The sequence below is a fragment of the Cynocephalus volans genome, chromosome 5 (assembly GCF_027409185.1).
Source record: "Cynocephalus volans isolate mCynVol1 chromosome 5, mCynVol1.pri, whole genome shotgun sequence".
Lineage (NCBI taxonomy): Eukaryota > Metazoa > Chordata > Mammalia > Dermoptera > Cynocephalidae > Cynocephalus > Cynocephalus volans.
In genome coordinates this window covers 81,128,946-81,152,025 of record NC_084464.1, presented here as the reverse complement: position 1 = coordinate 81,152,025, position 23,080 = coordinate 81,128,946, and the positions used below count along the sequence as shown (strand labels likewise).

Below are 23,080 nucleotides of genomic sequence, written 5' to 3'. Positions count from 1 at the left end.
TTTCTGCATTTCAAGTTTTTGATAAACACTGAAATGTTTTAAAGTGGGATATTCTTTAACAGCCCGTCAGGAAAGAGGTTGAAGCAGTTCTAAAGCATTGTAACAACATAGTTAACTCTCTTTACAAGGCATATTACAATGGCTTTGGGTGCAATGTGTCCTCTGCTGTCCACAGTTCAAGCTCTACGGAGATGCAACTTACAGCCATCTTCAAGAGAGACCGCACAGAAGCAAAAAGCCCTGCAAGCGACCTCCTGTCTTTTGATTCCAACAAAATTGAAAGTGAAGGAGCCCATCAGGGAACCATGGAAGAAGATAAGCAACCAGAAATCTATGTGACAGCTGCAGATCTCAGAAAGCTGATCAGCAGAGTACTAGAGGAAGACCAATCCTTGAATGTGGGGACAATTCAGTTCACTGATGGTCAGTTGGTGATTGCATAGCTCTATTTATCCTTATTTTGACAGACAGACTAGGAAGTGTGAATGTCTCTTGGAAACTGTCATTTTAACTTGGGTCTTGTAAAGTCAGTCATTACTGTGACAGGCACACCATGGATGGTACCATTTCTGTCTTTCCACACTGTCTCCTGTGTCTACTTTAATGAGCCTTTGGAGTCCACTTTATACCAAGGATAGCTCTGGGAGAATCAAAGCATTTCATTTCAGTCCAGGTGAACAATGGACAGACAATAGAAGCCATGGACAGTTTCCTCATCTAGTAAATTGGTCGGGTCCCAGCAGGAACCAGAGGGCACATTCAAATTAGGATAATTTGAGGAGAGTTTGATAAAGGGATTAGTATAAAGGTTTGCCCCTACCTAATGGAATAGAGAAGCTCCCTGGGGCTAGAAGCAGCAAGACTTCATGACTACATTTAAGCCCATAGAGTTACCTGATGATCTAAGCCATTCCATAGACAGAGGGCAAGGAATGTTGATATAGTCCATGTAAGTCAATTTCCTGGAGCAGAAAGTAGAAGGGAGAGGAGGGGAGAGTGGATCTAAAGAGGTCAACAAGATAATCAGACCCACTCTGGATCCTCAGAGGGTGCCTGGAGAGACCCAGGAGTCTGGAACTCCTCAGTAGACGGCAAAATGGATGGATACTGGCTATGCCTTTTTAGTGCAAGATGGCATGAAACTCATTCTCTGCCAGTTCTGTTTTTCTGGTTTAGATAGGCAAGCTCTTAGCACTGGAAAATGTCATACAGGTCTCAGGCAACCGTGTAAGTAAGAAACAGTCCACTTCAGACTCATCTCAGAGACCCTGAGTTTGTCTCTTTTTGAGCCCGCTGGGATTTGCTGAGAATCAGGCCTCAAGATGGAAATAAGTTTCCACAAATGGTCATTGGTATTCATTCTAGCCTTTCCTTTTTTTTTATCAGCTAGTCGTATTTTTATATAGGTCTGCCTGCCTGGTCCAAATCTGTAGAATAAAACTGAAGACCCTAAAAATCCACCTTAATAACAATTTTTTTTTACATAAATATGCAAGATGCACCCCCTGCACCTGTCCTTCAATATGTCATTCAGATTAATGACCGGTTTTTTTGTGTTATTTTTTTCTGATTTCTTAATGATTTGTTGTACTACTCTTTAAGAACTGGTTATTGCCACATTTTTCAACTTTGACTGTTTTATTGCCCCAACCACAAAAGAAAAATGAAAGATATATCCAAACCTTGTGATTTTTCACCCACAGAAATTATTGGGTCACTGCCAGGCTCCGATTCTGACACCCAATCAGGGCTGCCTACGCCCCTTGCTGATATCACAAAGGTAAGTTTGTTGTCCTTTTGTTCTTCAAATAGGAACAAAGCCTCAAAACCTTCCATCAAAAAACCAGCTTAAGGACTGAACAGAGAAAAATCCCCTTTGCAATGCTAATTATAATTCTTTTCTGTTTTTTACAGGCAGTACTTGGTTAGCCCACTTTCAGATTTATATTAAAGAAATGTAATGCAACTTGCATTTCAAATATCCTAAAATTCAAAGCTGTCTTTAATTTAGTTAAATCTTGGTTTCAATTAGAGTCAGGATGTGCTCCGCTTTTGATAAAACACACACATTTCCATGAACTGAAAAGAATAATTAAAGCAGAATATATTATTTAACTTTGACTTTCAGAAATAAATATAAACAATATACTTTATAAATTTGTTTTTAAGTTTTAATGTCTTATCTATGTGTTTACTTATGGAGGGTTGACAAGTACAAATTATTGTTTTAGAAAGTAAAAGTAATAAATTCAGTAATAATTTTGATATTTAATTCAAAGTTATGTTCATTTAACTTATGCCAGGAGTTGTCACTGGGGTGTTTGTAAGTAAAAACATTGACTAAGCTCTATTCCCTCTTGAAATAAAAGAATTCATAAATTCTAACATGATTGACACAATTCAAAGTTTTTCAGTTATTAGTTAATCCTATTCAGGCAAACACAGTTATCCAAGAAGCCAATAAATCAAATCATATTTTACCACTGTATCAATGCATGTTATCCTTTCAGAACATATTTCTACATCAGATCCTTCCTCCGTAGTAGATTCAAGGCAGCTACAAAATGATTTGCTTAAATTTAAGTAACAATTGAATGTCGAGTATAGCCCTTCTCATACAGGGAGATATGTTCCTTCTCAACATCTGTCTTTCTAAATTCACTCTTCAGGATGCTACTTTTAGTCCAGAACTTCCTCTTGGTGAGCCCAGGCTTGAGACAGTGGACAGAGCAGAGCATGGCCCACCTGGTGAGTTTCTTCCCACAAAATCTATGTTAGATGACAACATCCTCTTTGAGGAATCTGTCTATGACATTGCTTCAAAGACCAGTGACAAAGTCATCCTCAGCTCAGGAGAAGGTTTGCTCTCACCAACATTTCCAACAGAAGAGCAGTCCATTGAACCACCCCCTCTGAAGAGGACATCCCTAGTGTCCTTCCTTAGCTCTAGCTCCCAGTCCCACAGAGAGCATTGACTGTCCTGTTCAACTGCTGCCCATCAAGAACGAGAATCTCTTCTGGGCTTCAAAAACGAGAGTCCATCAGGACAAGGTAAGTCATAAGGCCCAAGTCCAGGACAAGGGGCTACGACAACTGAGGACTGGGCCTTTACAATCACTATACTTATTCCTATATGTCTCCTACAGGCTGACCATTGCCACTGTCTGGTCTGCTACATGTGTTTCTCTAGTGCAAATTAGCTCATGTATAGTTGAAGATGTCAGTAAACACTAAAGTCCTGTTGATTCACTTTTGAATTTCCAAGAAGGTAAATTTTTGAGGCAATAGGATCAAACTTTCTCACAATTAAAGGGAAATATTTAGCAATATATGAAGACCTTAGGGGAAGAGAAAAACTAAAAGTTCTGCAGAAGAGCCTTTTTCTTAGTGCAAGAAGTGGCTGATTTAGTCGTTCCTAGAACCACTATGTCTTCTACCTTATAGAGCTCTCTGGTGAAACTACAAGTAAAAGTGTTTTTAAAGAAACACCAGCTCCAGGACACAAGACTGATAAGGATAGACTGTGATTCAAAGTTCAAATGCCAGTGGAGATTTGTTATGGCTGGTATTTTTAATAGGATTGTTATTATTTTAATTAGGATTGTCTTTACAAAATTCTACACATTTTGAGTAATCTGCCTCAACCCTATTTTCCCAATAAACCATGTGGGTAATTAGTATGTGACTCTATGCAATGCAGGGTGTTTCAGGAATGCATACACTGCATGAGGCATGATAGCAGAACCACCTATACAAAGTGGATTTGGTTTCCATGAGATTAACAGTGAATAAATGTTAACTTCTTAACACAGTTATCTACTTCTGCAATACAAACAACCCCTAAAATTAGTGACTTAAAACAACGATCACTTATTTTGCCCATAAATCTGAAATTTGGGCAGAGGTCAGTGGGGACAGCTCTTCTCTGTTCCATGTTTGTCAGCTGAAATATCTCAACTGGTACTGAAATGACTGGCAAGTGAGTGCTCACCCAGAGTGTTGGCTAAGGGCCTCATTTCTCTTCTACACAGGCCTCCCTACAGGGCTGCTTGGGCTTCTTCATAGCATGGCAGCAGGGTTCAAAGAGTCAGTATGCCAATCTCTTAAGGGCCCAGAAATAGCATCACCTCCTCCCAGTCTAATGGCTAGGCAGCTGCAGAATCCATCTAGATTTAAAGGAAGGAACACAGACCTTACCTCTTGATGGAAGAAGTATCAAAGAATTTATGGCCATTTATAATTAGCCACAACCCACTTCAACCACTATTTTGACTTCCAAATCATTTTAGAGTAGATTGGACAAAACAAAACAAAACTTTTGGTGAAATAATTGATATTAAATGCTCACCAGGTTCTTTTCTTTTATTGTATCCGGAAACCTCCTTAAAAGATCAGCATTTCAGGTAGACTAATAAAAATGATAGTATATCTATGATGAAAGCATTATTGTACTTTCAAAATTGCTTTATTATTCTCATTTTATTTGTACATTCCTTCCATTCATACACCATAGAACGCTAAAGCTGAAAGGAATCTTAACGATACTTTAGTTAAGCCACTGTGTTTCACAGATGAGAAAACCAAACCTAAAGATGGGAGGGTCTTGCTCAAGGTCACACCATAGCTAGCCACAGAGCCAGGACCATTATTCAAGTTTTCTCAACCTATTATACTATATTTGGCTTAAGTAGCCCCATCCTTTTAAAAAAAAAAAAATTCAAACTTGCTTTGCCCTCAAGCCACAGCCACTTCTCTCTATTTCACAGCTCCGTCAATTTTTCTGTATAGTCTGGGCTCTGAGTCTCTGCTCTCTCTCTCCTAATCACTACAAAGTTTCACCTCTAACCACACGTTACAGGGACACAACCTTCACAAAAGTCACAGATGTCTTCCTAACTAATCAGGGTAGCAGCCTCGTTTCCATCTTCATTTTATTCAACATTTCTGGCCTGTGGCTCTCATTGACCACTCCCTTCTTGAAACTCCTTCATTTGGCTTCCACAAAATATCTCCTTCCTGGTTCTTCTCATATTCCCTGACCACTCCTCCTCAATCTCCTGCAGTGGGGATTGTTATTAAATTTTTTAAATTCATTTATTAAAATCTCACCTCATTACCAAAAAAGAGATTTGTGGTGATTTACAGACATGGACGTAATACAATAAGATTTTATTTTAAAGAATTGAGAGAAAAATGGACAAGAAGATAAAACAGAGATGGCATTTGGTGAAATGGAAATGTTTTGGAACTAGACAGAGTTGGTGATTGCACAACACTGTGAATGTGCTAAATCCACTGAATCATTCATTTTAAGATAGTTAATTATGTTATGTGAGTTTCACCTCGATAATTTTTTTTAATCAGATAACCCTGTAGGGAAAATTGTACACCAAATGAACATCATAAAATTCTATAAGTTTACTTTAGGTGGTTCATGATTTGGCTCCGAGCTTCTTAGCAGGCTGTGCAAGGAAGAAAACACAATCAGTCGTGTAATTTAGATCTGGATGTTTACAGCATGACAATTGCTTAGAAGAAAAATTCTCCAATGGGTCCTCATAAGGAGGACAGTCTGAGTTATGGTAGACTATGTCCTGTCCTCATCAACCTTTCTACTGTGTAAAATCAGTATCAAGTGTTTCCTTTAAGGCCCTCACTCTAGATGGGCAATGAATGCCAGAGCCCAGTTTAATACAGCAATTCTAAGAAGGGCAAGGCTCTAACAGTCTGCCTTTATTCAAGGATTGATTTTAGGGTATTTAGAGAAATGAACATGCTGTATAAACTTCAGTCAATGCTCTGTAAGTAAAAATTATATCTCATAACTGAGCTTTTAATTAGTATTGAGCATGAAGAGTTGTATTTGCTGACATGGGCCTGGACTGCAAATATTCTGCCAATTAAGGGCAGATCCATATGCTTTCATAATCAGCCCTGCTGGAAATAGAAATGATATTTCTTAATGAAAAATGAAGACCCTAACTAGGAACATCCCTGACACAAAGTTATCACACTTATCCCACATGCGAAAAAGCAAAAAAAAAAAAAAAGCATTCTGGACAAGACCAAGGCTTCCCTCCCTCATAAAACAATTCAGTGTTTCTCTCATGCACAGGTAAAATGAAAATTAGGATTTCAAAAGCCTGCACCATGGCATTAGTGAGATAATTTTAACCTGGAAAATTTTTAAGGTTAATGTCACCAAACGCCCACCAAGCCATTAAAATCTCTGTAAAGCACTCATGGAAATCTTTCATCTTGTGCAATTTAATTTAGTAGTTAATTATTTGAGATAAAGTACTTGCAAAATATGCTTCTAGAACACTAAATGAATGTGTTATGTTGTATAGAATTGTAAGGTCTTCTGTTATTAATACTTTTTGGAAGAGTTGACCCAAGCCATTCTTTCTTTCAGAGAGTTATCTGTTAAGATTATTCCTACTTCATAAAAATAAAAATCATAAGCATGTAGGAGAAACTCAATATTCTGTCCTCCACACAACATGCATCCAACTCATTTAAAAATAATATTAAATCATCAGGGTAGAAACTTTTTTGGTTTGGTTTGGTTTGGGTGTTTGCGGGTACCAATACATTTTTCTTTTCACTCATCTATCAGGAGAGAAGCTCTTTAGTGTTCTCCTTCCCAAATTACAGACTTTTTCACTTAGAAGATATTCAATTTAAGATGTAAGCAGGTTTCTTAATAAATTGCAGTATTTTAAGTGAAGAAGCAAACTTTAGGCAGAGCTATTCTATTGGGCATTGTTTTGTCTTTTATTCTCATGTCTATAATAGGTTAAAATCAACACATTACAGTTTTTCTTAATCTCATCTCAGCTTTTGACTCTCTCAAAAGGCATAAGTGAAATGAGTTAAATTGAATGACCTCAATATAGAACCAGGTATTACTATCCCATGAGGTCAGGGACTGAAGTCTGTCTCTATTCACGGCTATATCGTCAGTGTCCAGCCAGATGCTATATTCACCAGCAATTCATGTGTGTTGAATGAATTGAAGGAATGAATGAATGCATTTGTGTCATCATAACTCCATAAAAGTCAGAGTTGATGGGAATAATCTAATTCCCTTTTTAATCTGTCTACTAAGAAGCTCAGAGCCAAATCAATGATACAGAAATAGTACTTTGCTATCAATTCTGTTCACACTACCCACTATTGCCAAAATATGTCATCCTTTGTCATGCTTTTGTGCCTTCGCACAAATTTTTGTGAGTGTGCCTATAATAAACTTCCATTCTTCCAGGCTGATGACCTCTAACTCATACTTTAATTTTCAGTTAACATACCACCTCCTCTGTGACACTTTCTCCAACTGCTCCCTGAAAAGGATTTATAATTACCATCTGTTCCCTAGCATAGTAGAAAAACATATATACCTCCATCAAAAATTTATCACATAATATTGAAAGTATTTCTATGCATGTCTGGGACTGAATTCCTGAAGTAAAAGAATGTGTTCCTATTCCTTTTCTAAAACTCTTGTACTAAGCAGTGTCTGGCACATGATTGAGGTTTCATAACTATTTGTCACTGCTGTCGACCTTATTGGTCCTATCAGTGTTATGAGTCTTAGTAAACTCCTGGAGAAAATGCTCCCTTTCTGTGTTAGTCCCCACACAGCTCCAAATAACCTCACATGTAAGGAATGTTCCTCAATAAGAGAGTGCTGAAGGGCTTTAATCAGCTCCCCCTCATGTGATACCACACTGATTAATGCAAATGTAGGCATGCAGTAAAAGAAATTTGCAATAAGCCACTCTTCTAGCCAAGAAATTTACATATCCTAACTCTCAATCAGAAAGGCCTGGCAAGGATGTTGTTGAAATTGCTCCACTTTAGCATAAAAGGATAATAGTAAGACTTGAAAAGATTTGTAAAAAAAACTCAGCTGAACTTTAAGCCACCATAATCAATATTTTTGCCTTTTCTTCCTTACTAGAGAGTAAGGTTTTCTTAGCAAGAGTATACTGCTTATAAGAAATTGTTCCAAGAGGGCCATGAGGAAAATGTTCTCTAAATGAAGGAAGGAATGGCCATTCAGCCAAGGCTTGCCGTTACACTCCATCCCTAGATACCATCTCCACAGTGCCCAGGGAAAGATGAAAAATAAATTGAAATCCTTCCAACTCTCGAATTTGGGTACATCTAGTTTTAACCTAGATGTCAGGTGAGATGGTACTGTCCTTCAAGATTTCAGTTCAGGAAATTCAATGCTCTGCCCCAAATTTAGGCAATTCCCAAGAAAATTATTGTTCTGATTGTATGCTACCTCTACTGAACTGCTATTACTCCATCTCCCTGCCTGAATCTGTTCTTTCTCTCTCTCCCACCCCATTCCGGAGGCAAACAGTCTAGATTTCCATGATTATCCCTCATCGCCATTCAGAGAAGGTATTTCCACAGGTGGATCCAACTTTATTGCAGGTACAGGTGACAAGGAAAGGAGGACCCACCAGTAAGCAACCTTGAGTTAGATACATATGTCTCTGTCTTAATGAGTCACCCACACCCTCCACTGGAAACTTCTCACTTGCCAGCACCACCTTAGTCATTCCCTGCTACACTATGATGTTAAGCCCTGATTCGCTCCAATCTTTCTTCGTGACCACCCTTTTCCCAGGCTATTTATTCCCAACAGTCCCCCACCCCCACCCCCACCCAGGTTATGGTCCAATCTTTATGCAGAGGGTGGTCTGTTTAATCTTTTTCCAACGCTATACTGAACAGAGACCACATGTTTCTAAGATTAATTTTGCCACTTCCACAGGGGCAAAAGCAGTTAGATGCAGTTGTGGTTAAAAATTGCATCTTTCTCTTCCTTCCACACTGACGCTCCTTCACATGAACACATAGTATCAGATGAGACAATGTACCAAGCAGGTTCAGGAACACCTTGATGCTGCTGTTTCCTTCCTCAGGAAAGTTTTCTTTCTCCTCCTTCATATCATGTAAGTCTATTCTATGGTTTTACCCTATATGGCACTAGTGCACACTGATTTCCCAGGAGTCCCATGTAGGTAGAGTCTCTGCACATCTTCATACCAGAGACTGGTCTGTCACAGGTAAATTCCAAGGGCACCGTAGGCCACGGATCCAAGAAAACTCTCCATATGCCAGTAGGCCACAGAGCAAAGAAGATTTCAACAAATTCCTTTAATCAGCAGGAGCTCTCTGGGATGCTGTGCTCATTCATTCATTCATTCATTTAACGAATATTAATGTTGTTTATTAGGTGGAGCAGATAAAATGGTAAACAAAGCAGATACACTTCATGGCTGTCATGGTTTGAGTACCCCCAGAAACAGACCCTGAAGCAAAGATTTGATTTCAAGCAGTTTATTTCAGAGAGGACACCAGGAACCCAGTAAGGGATTGAAGAAGCAAAGCAGGGAAGAGAAGGAAACCAATAGAGCCAGTTACCTCTGTGACCACAGCAGCACAGCAGTGGTATGCTGGTAAATGTTTACCAACCAATCTCAAAAAAAAAAAAAAGTGGAATATAGATGCATAGAGAAGTTTATTATACAATTTTGCTAATTCAAAGGATATACAGCACACAATTTACAAATTAAAATATACAATATTCTTTATTAGCAATTCTAAACAGCCAGTTGATTCTCCTGAGTAATTAATGTTTGAACTGAGATCTGAATGGCAAGAAGGCAAAAACAAAAATTGGGGAGGAGTAGTGAAGGGTGTTTTGAGCAGAGGGCTGAAACCTGGAGATGGAGAGTTTTGGAAGCTCTGTGAAGAATCATTACAATGTTTTAAGCAAAGGAATGACATATCAAATTTGAGTTTAAATAGATTCTTCAGACTGCATTGTGGAGAATTGACTGGAGATGGGCACATGCAGGCAATCAATTAGAAGAGACCTAACAGTAATCCAAGCTGGAAATGTTGATAGCTAGGACTGTTGGGTAAGAGACATGGTGGTGGACAGAAGTGAATTGATTTGAGTAGTATTTAAGAGGTAAACCAATACAAAGAATTCTGAAGTGTGAATGGGTTCAGCAAGGAAGGCAGGCCTGATTGACGAACAATGTCTGTTACAGGCTCATTGATGGGAAGGGGTAACATGTGTGTCTGCAGTGTCTGTATTCAGCCAGTGAACTGGTTTAGGCCATGCCTCCCGGATGTTTAAATATCGCCATCTGTTACCTCTTTATAGTCGTGCAACTAGGAGGTGCCAGCCTTTGCCAGTTCTCAGATCCTTAACATGGTCACTTTTATGGATTCCATTCCAATTTCATTGGCTCACATTTACATACAGAGAAAGACTGATAAATATCCATTTGATTGATCTCTCCAGTATTTTACAGAGAAGAGAAAAGCAGAGGTTGGTTAATACAAGAAACTAAATAGGTAAATAAAATGATTTCTGGGGACTTGGGATTTCTCTTTATGACCTTCTTTAGGAAACTGTAGCCAAATTACTTCAAGTCTATAGAGCTGGTAGCAGCTGTGAGAGCTTTCTGCTCCTCTACATCCTAATTTAGAGGTTCTATTCCAACGATTCAGTGAAGTTTTGTTTTGTTTTTTTATAACTTCAGTTTTGTGTCTGTCATATTTTTCACTTTTGGTTTAGCATTTGCATTCTATCCCTTCTCGTTTCTCGGAGTGGCCATTCCCACACTGCAGGAGTCATATTTGTATCTTACTAACTCTAGCTGAAATGCCAGCGCCTCACCAGTGCCAGAAAACCAGCACGTGGCAGTTCCCAGCTAGACGACAGGCGTGCGCCACACCTCAGAGCTCCGCAGCCCCCTCATAGATTATCTGGAAGCCAACTCAGTTCTGTTTCCTTTCGCACTTGGTGGCACTGAAATAATTAGAATAAACCTGTTGAGCTCTGTTCCCTGGCTCATCGCTCAGTGGTAAACAGCTCTAATAACAAGGAGAACGTCTCTGCATGAATAAGCCCTTAAATGCATTTCAGAATTAAGCCATTATGACAATTTTAACAGAATTCTTAACTTAAAAACACATCACTCAGTTATTACATGTGGAAAATTGAAAAAGTTTTTTAGGGAAAAAGGGTTACTGTAAGACTTAAGGAAAAAAGTGATTAAGGCAACATTACATGGGGGAAATATTGGAGGATGTATATTGCTGTTGCTATGGACTAAATGTTTATGTCCTACTAAAATTCAGATGTTGAAGCCCAAATCCCTAATATGATGGTATTTGGAGGTGGGGCCTTTGAGAGGTAATTAGGTCATGATTAGGTAATTAAACCCTTATAAAAAGAGACATGAGAGAAATGATTTTCCATTCTCTCTGTCTCTCTCTCTCTGCCATGTAGGGATATGACTACAGGACAGTTGTCTGAAAACTGGAAAGAGTGTCCTCACTAAACACTGGATTTGCTGGTTTCTTGATCTTGACTTCCAGCCTCCAGTTGTGAGAAATGAATTTCTGTTGTTTGAGCCCCCAGTCTGTGGTATCCTGGTGTGGCAGCTGTCAAAGATGCAAGCCCATATTTAGATAACAGTGTATCACCACACGTCTGTGATGTTTCCAAGGCCTAGATTTGGCATAAATTAAAATTTCATGCTGGAAAACTCTTGATTATAATAACATCGGAACGTTAGCATAGTTGTTCAACAAGCACAGAGAATGGCTCTGAAAAGGAAGATTAAGTTCGCACTAGACTATGGTGCACTTTCTATGAATTTCCTTTACTGAAGACCTACATATATGAAATACAAAGTAAGATTTTATGTGTAAAATATAAAGACAACTTAAAGAGCTATATATAGTCTAAACACATGTATATAACTATCTTAGTTCAGAGGAGATGAGAATCAGTGAGAAGCAGAGGCATTAAGGAAGGCATTCATGGAATCCTTAAGTGTGCTGGCAGAGGTGCATAGGATTTTGCTGAAGACAGGGGAAATGACCGTCCAAATAGAACAAGTTTCATGAGCAAAGATGCAGAGGTTGGAGTGAGTTTCAGGAAACAGTGCAGAGAATTAGGAGAAGGATTTATGTCAAGCAGGGCCTTAAAAGTCAGAAAAAGGAGTTTGTTCTAGGTTTTCAGGAAATGAAGGGGTGATAAAAATTGGACTTAGGAAAGTTAGTCTGGTTGGCTCACACAATTGTGGAGGCTGGCAAGTCTGAAATCTGCAGGGTAGGCAGCAGGCTAGAGACCCTGGGAAGAGATGCAGTTTGAGTCCAAAGGCCATCTGCTGACAGAATTCCCTTCACCTCTGGGTAGATCAGCCCTTTCTCTATTGAGGACTTTAGCTGATTGGATGAGGCCCACCCACATTGTGGAAAGTAATCTGCTTTACTCAAAGTCCACTGATTTAAATGTTAATCTCGTCTTTAAAATACCTTCACAGAAATATCCAGAGTAATGTTTGTCCAAATATCTGGGTACTGTGGCCTAGTAAGTTGACATAAAATCAATCATCACCATATGTCTTATATGAGCTGAGCATAGTAGGTAAAAAACACAGAGTGCTTTACGTATTGTCAGAAGAAAAGACACAAAGGCAGGATTAGAACAGTAATAAATCATGTAATAATTCGACAATTCATCTAGTGCAAAGAGAAAGTGGGTTTGCCTGATAGAAGGCCCTTAATTATAATGTAAAAGGCATGTTTGTCATTAGTTGTTAGTAGTCAGTATTTGTGGCATTGGCAGGAGCTCACAGTAGAAGCAGCGAGGGAAGGAAATATGCACTCAACAACGAAATGAGAACAGGAAGTCGTCCAGAGGTAAGCTGAAGAGAAAGGCACAGGGTGGTAGGGGTTAGTTGGTCAAAGTGGCATCTAACAAATTCCACAGTTTTCCTTTCTCCCATTTATCACTTCTCAAGTGACTAGAATATGATGTATTCATTCACAGCTGCAAGGATTTCTGCCTCATGTTCCCTGATCTTGGCCCACATGACATAATATCAGAATTAGTGTGGGAAGGCAAGTGTTTCTGTCACCCTTTTGTTTGTTTTTACAGAGAGTAGGAGGCATCTGTCATGCAAATAGTTTGAGACCAGAGAGTAATCAGGAGCAGACAAGGCCCCCTGGGAGACTGTGAGGATGGAATGTCACCTTGGGTCCTGTTGTAGAGATTTGCATTAGTACAGGTATATAATAAGATCAGCATTTTAATCAAAGAAGCAGCTCTTGCACTGTGGGAAAGTAACATCTTGGCAGTCTAAGGTGAAAATTATAGAAGCATTTATAAATGGATTGGGGGGACATGGATAGAAACTCACATGAATAGTTTCCCTCAGTTTCTAAGTTTTACAAAGGTGAGACTCCATTTCTAAAGGTGTCAGTAGGTTACAAGCTGCATGCAGCTATTGGTTTGTAGAAGGGAGGTCTATACAAGCAACTGAGCAACCTTCTGGAATTATCATGAGTTTCTGCTCAAAGTGACAGGTCACGTCATTTATCTGACCTTAAATATGCAAATGTTAGGAAAATGAGATTTCAATCTTTAAATAGATCCCAGTAATCTCAGAAAGAATTGATCATGTTTTGACCACTGAGTAAACCAAAGATAAGAGGATTTTTCAGTGTCTTCTAACTCTATTTTTCTTCTCTGTCAATGAAGGAGAGAAAAATAACAGTCTCCATTGCTAGTTGGCAAGTTCTTTGTATTGTCAGTTTAAGCAAAATCCTTGCCAGAGCACGTGTATTAGCTTTATGCTATTTGAAATGTTGAAACAAGTGCTAATCCACAGAATTTTAATAATATGCTTACTAAATATCACCCAAAGTCAGCTTTTCCAAAACTTCCCAAATTTCATTGATAGAGATGGAAGAAATGAAAGCATTTGCAGAGGCAAAATGAATACATCTATTTGTATCTATGTTTGTTTGTTTTTAATAAGTATATGCTTATTTTGTTTTTTAGTAAAAAATTGTATATATTTAGAGTATACATATACATAGTAAACTGATGACTTCTGTTGAACTAATTAACATCCCATCTTTTCACATAGTTACCTTTTGTGTGTGTGTACTGAGAACATAAGATCTGCATTACGTTCAGAGTTTAAGAAAATTTATCTCTTTACATTCTTAAACCAAGCCTTCATTCTGTAGGATGGCAAATTTCCCATTAATCTGGTGGCTTTACTTGAGAGTTCACAGTAATTTTAGTCCTGCTGTATATTTGTGACATACTTGATGATCTTCCAGTAAATTTCTTCGACTTTGAAAGCCAGGGTGTCAAAGTTACTAAGCAAATTACATGCACCTCTTTTTGTTTTAGGCCTCTTATGTGTGTTAAATTTAAGTAGAGGTAGTTGTAAATGGTGCTTTACAGTCTTCAGGAAACAGTGCAAAAAATGTTACAGTTGGGAGCATTGGGCAGTGGTGAGGAGAAAGGCAGGAGAGGAAGTAAAGTGAGATAACAGGAATAAAACAGAAACAGCTGAATGGGCCTTTTAGGATGGACTAAGCTAGGCTGTGCTGTGTACCTGCAATCTGCTAACTTTCTTATAAGCTTTACTCATGATTCCTGCATTGCTCTAGGGGCTTAATATTTTGAGTGACTTCCCATGGAAATGAGAGTGAGAATACATAATAAGCAACAAGACTTTAGTGTCACTGTTTGTGGAGTGTAAACTAGTACAACCATTACGGAAAACAGTAGAGAGGTTCTTCAAAAAACTAAAACTAGAGCTGCCATTTGACCCAGCAATCCCACTACTGGATATACACACAGAGGAAATGAAGTCAGTATGTCAAAGACGTATCTGCAATGCCATGTTTATTGCAGCACAGTTTACAATAGCCGAGATATGGAATCAGCCTAAGCTTCCAACCACAAATGGATGGATTTTTAAAATGTGGAATATATCCACAGTGGAATATTATTCAGCCATAAGAAAAGAATGAAGACTTGTCATTTGTGGCAACATGGATGGACTTGGAGGTCATTATGTTAAGCAAAGTAAGCCAGACACAGGAAGACAAATACCAGATGACCTCATTCATATATGGAATCTAAGAGAAAAAAAAAAAAGTTGGTATTATACAGGCAGAGAATAAAATAATGGTTACCAGAGACTGGGGAGGGAAAACAGGGAGAGGCTGTCCAACAGGTAAAAAAAATTACAATTAGATAGGAGCAATAAATTCTGATGTTTTGTTGCACATAGGGTGACTACGGCTAACAGTTAAGTTTTGTATTTATGTAAAAGCTACAGGAGAGGCTTTCAAAGCTTTTCACCACAAAAAAATGATAAATGCAAGAGGTGATTGATACATTAACTACCCTGACCCAATTATTATACAGCCTATATATGTATCAAAATATCAGATTGTACCCCTTAAGTATGTACAATTGCAATGTGGAAGTTAAAAAAAAAAAAAAAAGTCTTCAGTGTCAAACTAAAGTCCAGAGACTCCCCCCATCTTCCTTGGGGATGACAAAGGGCAAAGACTCCTGAGAGGTCCTGGCTGAATTTCAACCCAGGCCAAATTTTCACTTAATGCCTCACCTAATGAGGTTTTTTCTTCTTTGTCAAAAAAAAATTTAGGCAAAGCCAAAGAAAAACAGAAATTAGTCCTGCAATACCTAGGCCTTAACTGCCTTAATATTTAATATGGAAAATGGAACCTGCTGCTTGGCATGACTCATCTGTGAGTGCCTTTAATTCCCGGCTAAAAAAAAAAAAAAAGTGATTTTGAGAAAACTTCCTTGAGATTTAATTGTATGTTAAAATTCTCATCTCTGGAGGAATTTGATCCATTGTTTTACTATATACAAAAGGTATGAAACTCACCTGTTTCGTGAGAATCATCCGAGGTTTTGTTGGTTTGTCTGCATGTTTTACTTATTTTGTTTTTATTTTTAACTTTGTAGCCTTCACATACAAACTAACGCATTTCTCAATTCATTTCTATGCTGTGGAGTCTCATTTTCTCTCCTCATTGTTAACATTTCTTGCTTCCTCCTATGAAGCCCAGGCTGGGCAAGAGATCCAATTTGATATTTTATGCATGTAGCAATATCCCTGTGATGGTATCTTTCAGGCTTTATTATTGATAACTACTTTGCTTGATAAGGACAAGTTATATTACAAGCATTATTCTCCTCTACTCTAAGGCCATCTTCCCAATTTCGAATTTTCTTTGCAAACTCACAATCTGCAATAAGGTATCTTTATGCGGATTCCCATCTAGATCTGAGCATTTCAGTGGTCTCACCACCAATTCAAGGCCAATTTACCCAGAATTTAAGGGACCTAGTTTTTCCCTCGGACTTCATTGCAGTAATTGTTAAGACGTTCAGTCCACTCAGATATTTTTTTCAACTCCTTAAAATCTTCCTTTCATGAATTCCTGCAGAGACTTGTCTGAGCCTTTCTCTTCATTCTTCCTCTTTGTCTAATCTCAGCACAGCTTCTGTGCACCTGTAACATGAAGCACCTAAGGAGGGGCAGGATTCTAGCCTCGGGTGCAGAAGTTAAGGGGGAACCAAAAAATCGGTAATCATGATAATATTTAAATGCAATATTTCAAAAAATCAAAATTAGAGCAAAAATCTCATGATGAAAAAAAATCAGAATTTTAAATAAAGGTAGGCAGTTGTTTGTTTTACCACCCTGCATTACTGCATGATGGAACAGTCATTCCCAATCGGCTCACAGTTTTTGGCTTGCAAGGCCCTTCAGGTGGGTATATGAGAGTTGGCATGAGTGTGAACAGATTCAGACGATGTGGGGTTTCATATATTATCGTCTTTTTTTTTCATTACTATTACAGTTTTATTAACTTTTTCTTTTTGGTTCAAAATATGGGAGCATATTTTGATAAGTGTATACAGGAGCACATTTCTCCTCTTTGCTTCAGGATCCAGTACAGCTTAGAACAAAAAGAACTAAGTCTCACTAAAACTGTTATGGCCAACGTCTGACAGGTAAAAGAAAATTGCCCACGAGAACCGGGTGATAGGAAAAGGAAAAGAGTTTATTTCTGGCAGCCAGGGCTACGCAGGCCAATCAAAGTGCACAGCCCCGAGTTGAAACCTCTCACAGCTTTTATTTTTAGCTAGGTGAGAATTTTTCACGCCTAACACAATCTAGCCAATGCAAGCAAGCCAGCGATACATAAGCTAATTTCGTGGTTAGCCCTGTAGCCCCTCCCCACCCTGGATTCCCCATAGGGACTTTCCAGGCTAAAATGGCAGAACCGCCTAAAATGGCATTGGCCATGCTACTCTGTTTATTCCCCCATTTATTTTAGCAAGCAATTTGTACAGAAGCAGAATGCATATGTTAAGGTCAGTAGGGGTTGGGGCATCCCTTAACAAAACCATGCTCTGTAAGTGGAACTTCTGTCCAAGCTTTGTCCATCCTGGAGCCAGATAATGGAGTAGTAGGGTTGAAATAGTCCAGATAACAACACAAACGATATAGACAGGGGTATTTGTGAAGATGACAAAAGGATTTGTTGTAAACCACTAATGCACTATTTTGGATGAAAATGTGTTAATTTTTTTATATATTCACTGAAATATAAATACTTTTCAACAAGGGCCTGGAATCATCTTTCTCTTTTCTCTTCTGCAATGACTCAACCAGCCTGTTTAAGATTGCAGTACCTGATCTGGTCCCACCTGGACAATGCTGGCTGCCTGAGCACACCCCCTGGATTGGCCAGGCAATTCTGTTCTCTCTGCCTTTTCAGCCATCCCACTGTTGTATCCTGGGCCCCTGGGCCCTCTGCCCACTGCATCTGCATGCCAGGGCCAGCATTTTAAAGTCCTTTTTTGATAGGTAGAGTCCCTTCTCTATAGATTCTGACTGATCCCTTAGTTGATGTGCATCAACTCAGAATCTAACCAGAAAAATGAAACCACTTCAACCAGTGGGTTGCCAATTTTTCTAAGCCAAAAACACTCAAATACTAGCAATTTCAAATGGTTCAAACTATTATCTACAAAATGGAATTTAATGTAGGGAATGTGATACTTAGGTGGAGCAGGAGTCAAGAAACCAAACAGGAAAGAGAGGTTACCCAAAGATTAGGGAGAGCAGGATTTCTACTGCCCCTAGGCTACAGAGACAAAGAGAAGAGGAGGTATCACCAGAGCCCAGGGGCCAGCTCACCTGCAGGAAGCTGGAAGGCTGGAACACTTATACAGTAACAGCTGGAGCAAAGAGAATTGTTGCCACAGCAGCCACTTGACACACAGAGGGAAAAGGAGAAGTAGCCCCTGCTTCTTCCTAACCAGTGCCCCACATTGGTCAAACCCATCCAGAAACCAGACTGTACAGAGGCCTTCGAGATGCAGCCTACAGGGGTCAGCCCCACCCCACCTTCCTGAAACAGCAGAGTGAGAGAAGGACAGGAATGACTTAGAGAAACCAGGCCCAGGATCAAGTCAGAGCCCATAAGGGTCCCATCATCTGGTAGCAATATGGCACCTATAGTGACATCATTAAACATTGCTCAGCCAGCATCAGCTGAGAGCCCCTGCTATCAAATCACTTCGTTTTCAATATTGTGAGGGCCACAGACACACAGGTCACTGTACTTCAAAACTGTCCCCTTACTATTTGTACTATAGTCATAAAGGGAAAGCTTCTCTTCTGCCCTCTCAGAAGATTCACTAAAATGGCTGACAATAGACAGATTAGTAGGAGAAAAAAGTACACAAATTTATTTAACATGCATAAACAGGGGGAATTCAGGAGAGTGATTGCCCCATAACCCAATGAGATCTAGATGCTTATATACCTTCCTTCATAGTGGAAGGGGGAGTAAATGATTTTTAGGGGAAATAAATGAGCCCAAACAACAATGACTTAGGACAAAGTTCCTCTGAGCTCTGGGGGAGGTGGTGGGAAGATGAAGGGCAGAACTTCACTGTGAACTAAGATTGTCTTATTATGCAGATAAACGCTCCCATGTAATCTCTCAGAGCTACTTTAAGATGAAAAGTCTGTTTGGGTGTGGTGATGACTCCCAGTCTCTTCTCTTCCCAGTGGTTAATCTTTCCTGGTTATTTAATGAGATTCCTAGGGAGGTGGTCTTAAAACAATTGCATTTCTTTTGGAAAGAAGCTTCCCTAGTCAGATAAAGCAATTCCAGAAAGTAATTCCTCCACGTGCTTGGGGGGAGGGGGGGGTAAGGATCAGAGAAACAAGGGGGCAAAGGAGGTTCTGAGGCTTATGTCTGAGGCTTTTCAATTTTCTTTAATTTAAAGCACTCAGCATGCCAAAGCACCACATTTTGAGGTATCATTTCCTAAGCCCCAATAGTATTTAATTAAAAGCAGAAGGTTCTTTCCCTATGTATTAAGTAATTCTAAAGTTGCTACAAGGTTACTTATTTTTTGATGCTGTTTATTACTTTATTGAAACCGATAGATTTGGGTGTACCAGGGAAATATCTCCTTGTGCACCCAAATCTATCGGTTTCAATAAAGTAACAAACAGCATAATCTCTTGGGATAGTTCTCATTTCGTGCTGATATGTTCTTGGTATAGTTATCCATTTTAGCTGCCCTTGAATTGAAGCAACTTCACTCTATCTTTTTACGCTAACTCTTATCCATTTTCTTGTTTTCCTCTCTCCCAGGGAAACTCTCTAGGTGAATGAACGAATGGATAAATGGATGGAGGAATGAGAGATAAAAGATGGATGGATGTTAATGATAACAATAATGTCCCCAGAATTTAAATATGAAGATGTTCCCCAGCCTTTCTTTAGGTGGTAGTGGAAACTATGAAGTGCTATGGTTGATGCAGAGTCATAGATACAAAATGTGAACCTCCTCAGTGTAACACTTTATCTTCAACCTGTAGTTAAAATGTTAAATTAAAAGTAGAAAGAGGTGATTTGTTTAGAAAGATAGTCATCATTTGGGTATTCTTCAGTGCAAGTAAGGAGAGTTGTTTGAATACGTTTTCTTTATTCAGGTAGTAAATAATAAACTTTTTTCTGAATTATTCAGATTTTGTTCTTAATGATTATATTCTTTACGCATTCAACCTCTGCAGAATGCTATAAATCCTCTCCCCACCAACACCGTCACCCGACAATATGTCCTACGGAGTTAAATTTTTTTAAGACTTAATGTTACTACATGAGTAGGATATGATTTCTTCAAATACAGTTTATTTTTCTTAATAAATCTTGCAAATTCTTCAAAACCTTCTGTAAAATAAAAGCAGATAAAACCATATTTTAGGTACATTTGTCAATACCAAGGGCATGAAATTAATCAGGCATCTAATGCACTAAAGGCATTTCAAGCGCCTTTTGTAGATCACTTGAAGATAATACTCAGAAATTTGAGTTTGAAATAGCTCCAACTGGAACTATTAATGTATCCCCCAAAAGTTTACACTTCTAAACTATCTTTTAAAAACAGAAATTTAGAACCAGTCTCTTGCATTCATCCTTTACATGTAATAATTCTGTCTAGCTGATAGAATGTGATGTACTGTAGTAACATCTTCAAAGCATGTATTTACACAACCAACTTACAGAATGCTTTGAGGCAGGAAGTAATTATTTTAAATGGTTGAAATACAAATACCTTCTGCAACCGTAACTTGGCAAAATCCACAGAAAATTGTCATACCAGTTCTCTTCTGATAAGGGATTTATATTCCATTAAGATGTAAGCAAAGAAAGAAGTTAACCAGCTTGGATTGACAACAACCTGGAAATTCAAAATGCTTTTTAACAAGTTTTTTAGATAGACAGCAGAAAATGTCATTTATTTTTCCAAAATGACGTTCATTGATATAAAAAGCATTCTAAATGTCAAATGAAAGAATGTTTCTTAAGGAATTTCAATGTGATTATGTTACAGACTTATTCGTCAGAGGACTAAGCTACTGCCTAAGGCTGAGTTTTCTTGCCTTTAATTAAATTAATCTGAAGCAGAGTTCTCCCTTTGTGGACTTCACTAGATTTTGGTATTAAACATAAATGTTTGTGTAGCTCTTCTTGACCCAAGTCCTTACCATCAAAATATAGTGAAGAGGCACCTGTGGATGATTAGGAACTAATAGGCTAGAGAGGAGAAGAAAAGTGTTGTTTTACATCCTCTTCATTGGGGGCAGATCAGGGTGAGGCCTGCTCACAATGCTTCTGTCACGAAATTTTCCCATCATAAATTGTAGAATCTGTCCTCCACCAGTGTTCTCAAACTTTTCCGTGAATCTAAATCCCCCAGAGGGCTTCTTAAACCACCGATGATTGCTGGGTCCGACCTCCCACCCCACCCCCACCTCCCGCCCCCGAATTTCTGATTCAGTAGGTGTTGGGTGGGGCAAATTTGCATTTCTAACAAACTCGCAGGGGACTCTGATGCGGAGAGACTTGGAGAATCACTGCTTCACAGTAATAGCTATAAGTATAACTTACATTTGGGCTTTAACATTTTTCTTTTTATTTAGTTAATTTGTTTCTGAACCATCCCATAAAATACACTACTTAGCTATTCTCTCCATTTTACAGATTATAAATGAGAAACACTGAGGTTCTTCCTCTGGTATTCCCTCAGTGAGTACAACCATCGTCAATGAAAGTGCCCAAGACAGAAACCTAGAAGTCACCCAAGACCCCTCTCACTCCACTCATACCCAGCCATTCTCCAAGTCATGTTGATTTAACTCCTTATAGTATGGCTATCCTGCTCTCTTCCACAGCTGTGCCTTTGCATATATTGTTTTCTCTTCCTGATATACCTGGAAACTCGTGTCTAAATTTTTCTAGAAAAATGTTTCATAAAGTTTAATATGCACTAATATGTAATTCAAGATGTTTAATATGTTTAATATGTAATTCAAGATGGGTTCTCTTTTCATACGTATCTAATGTATTTTGTTTTCTTTTTAGTATTCATAAATTCAATTTCTCCTTCAAATTTACACATTTTGTAGCACATCTTTTTAAATATTTTCCATTCCATAGTGTGTGATTGTGTCTGAAACTGTCTTGCTTGAAGTATAGTAAGCATGGTTAGCAAGACCTACTCTCCATGTGGAAGCCTGTGTAGCTAATCCCTCAATACAGTGTAGATTCGGATTTCCATTCCTCATACTTCATTCAGTCTGCTTTTTCTTTTCGCAAGTACTTTGACTCTTCAGTCTTTCAGTTTCTCCATTCTGCTGATTAATTTCAGCATTTGCCCCATCAAGGCCTGGGGGTTAACAGTATGAGCTGCTCTTTTGAGAAAGAGTCTCTTTCTCAAAAAATACAACTACTTTTTTTTTTATAAAATTTTTGCTAAATTGCCAGGTTCACTATTGATAAAATGCACCTGATATAATTTTTCTTGACTCAAAATTTCTGGAGTCTGTGTTTCATTGTAGAATGTTTTTCTGGACCCCTTGCTTGGCAATTACTGGAATCTCAGCTTCCAGACTCTCTTTAACCAAAGTGGTGGGTGGGGGCATTGTTGGTAGACCTGCCTCTCCCAGCACTTGAAGACAGTTAATTATACCTCCTGGAAAATAGGATTTAAGTGGTTTGGACATCCATCATTGAAAAGTAAAAGGCTGACCTTTTGTTTGAAATGACGCATTAGCAAATCCACTTGCCTCTGATCAGAAGCATTAACTCACAAAGGTTCAGCAGTGCTACTTCAATGGATGTCCCCACTCTCCCCACCCTTTTCCATCCAACTCTTCATAATATATATTAACTCTAGCACCTCACTGAGCTGCCAGTTGTTCTTTGAGCTCATGCATATATTGCCCCAATGCCAGCCTTATTAGAGACCTCATCACTGACGCTATATTAAGAGTTTATTAATCTTTTTATGCGTCATTCTCTTTATAGCATATGAGGATAATAACGCTTCATAAATTGGTTGTGACTTTTAGGTGTGATAACATACACAGAAGTTGCTCAACAGATTGGAGTTACTGCAGTGTTATTAGCTACTGTAAGCAACTGAGGAAGGGAATGTATTTATCTTGCTCATTGCTACTGCCTAGTGCCTTGCATATATCTAAGAGATGGTAGATATTCAATAGTTTTTGTTGAATTAATACAAGGATGAATACATGAATGAATGAATGCAGCCCTTGTAAAGAGAAAAACGTATTTATCTTGCTCATTGCTA

The 23,080-nt window shown here is 38.6% G+C and overlaps 1 protein-coding gene across 1 annotated transcript in view; it reads left to right on the top strand.

Moving 5' to 3' along the window:
- The window catches only part of IMPG1 (interphotoreceptor matrix proteoglycan 1), a 126,913-nt gene that overhangs the window by 56,236 nt on the left and 47,597 nt on the right, over positions 1-23,080 (top strand). Inside the window, 3 exon segments of the mRNA XM_063098170.1 lie at positions 176-423; positions 1,704-1,780; positions 2,670-2,748. Of these exon segments, the coding sequence (XP_062954240.1) occupies positions 176-423; positions 1,704-1,780; positions 2,670-2,748 (404 nt within the window).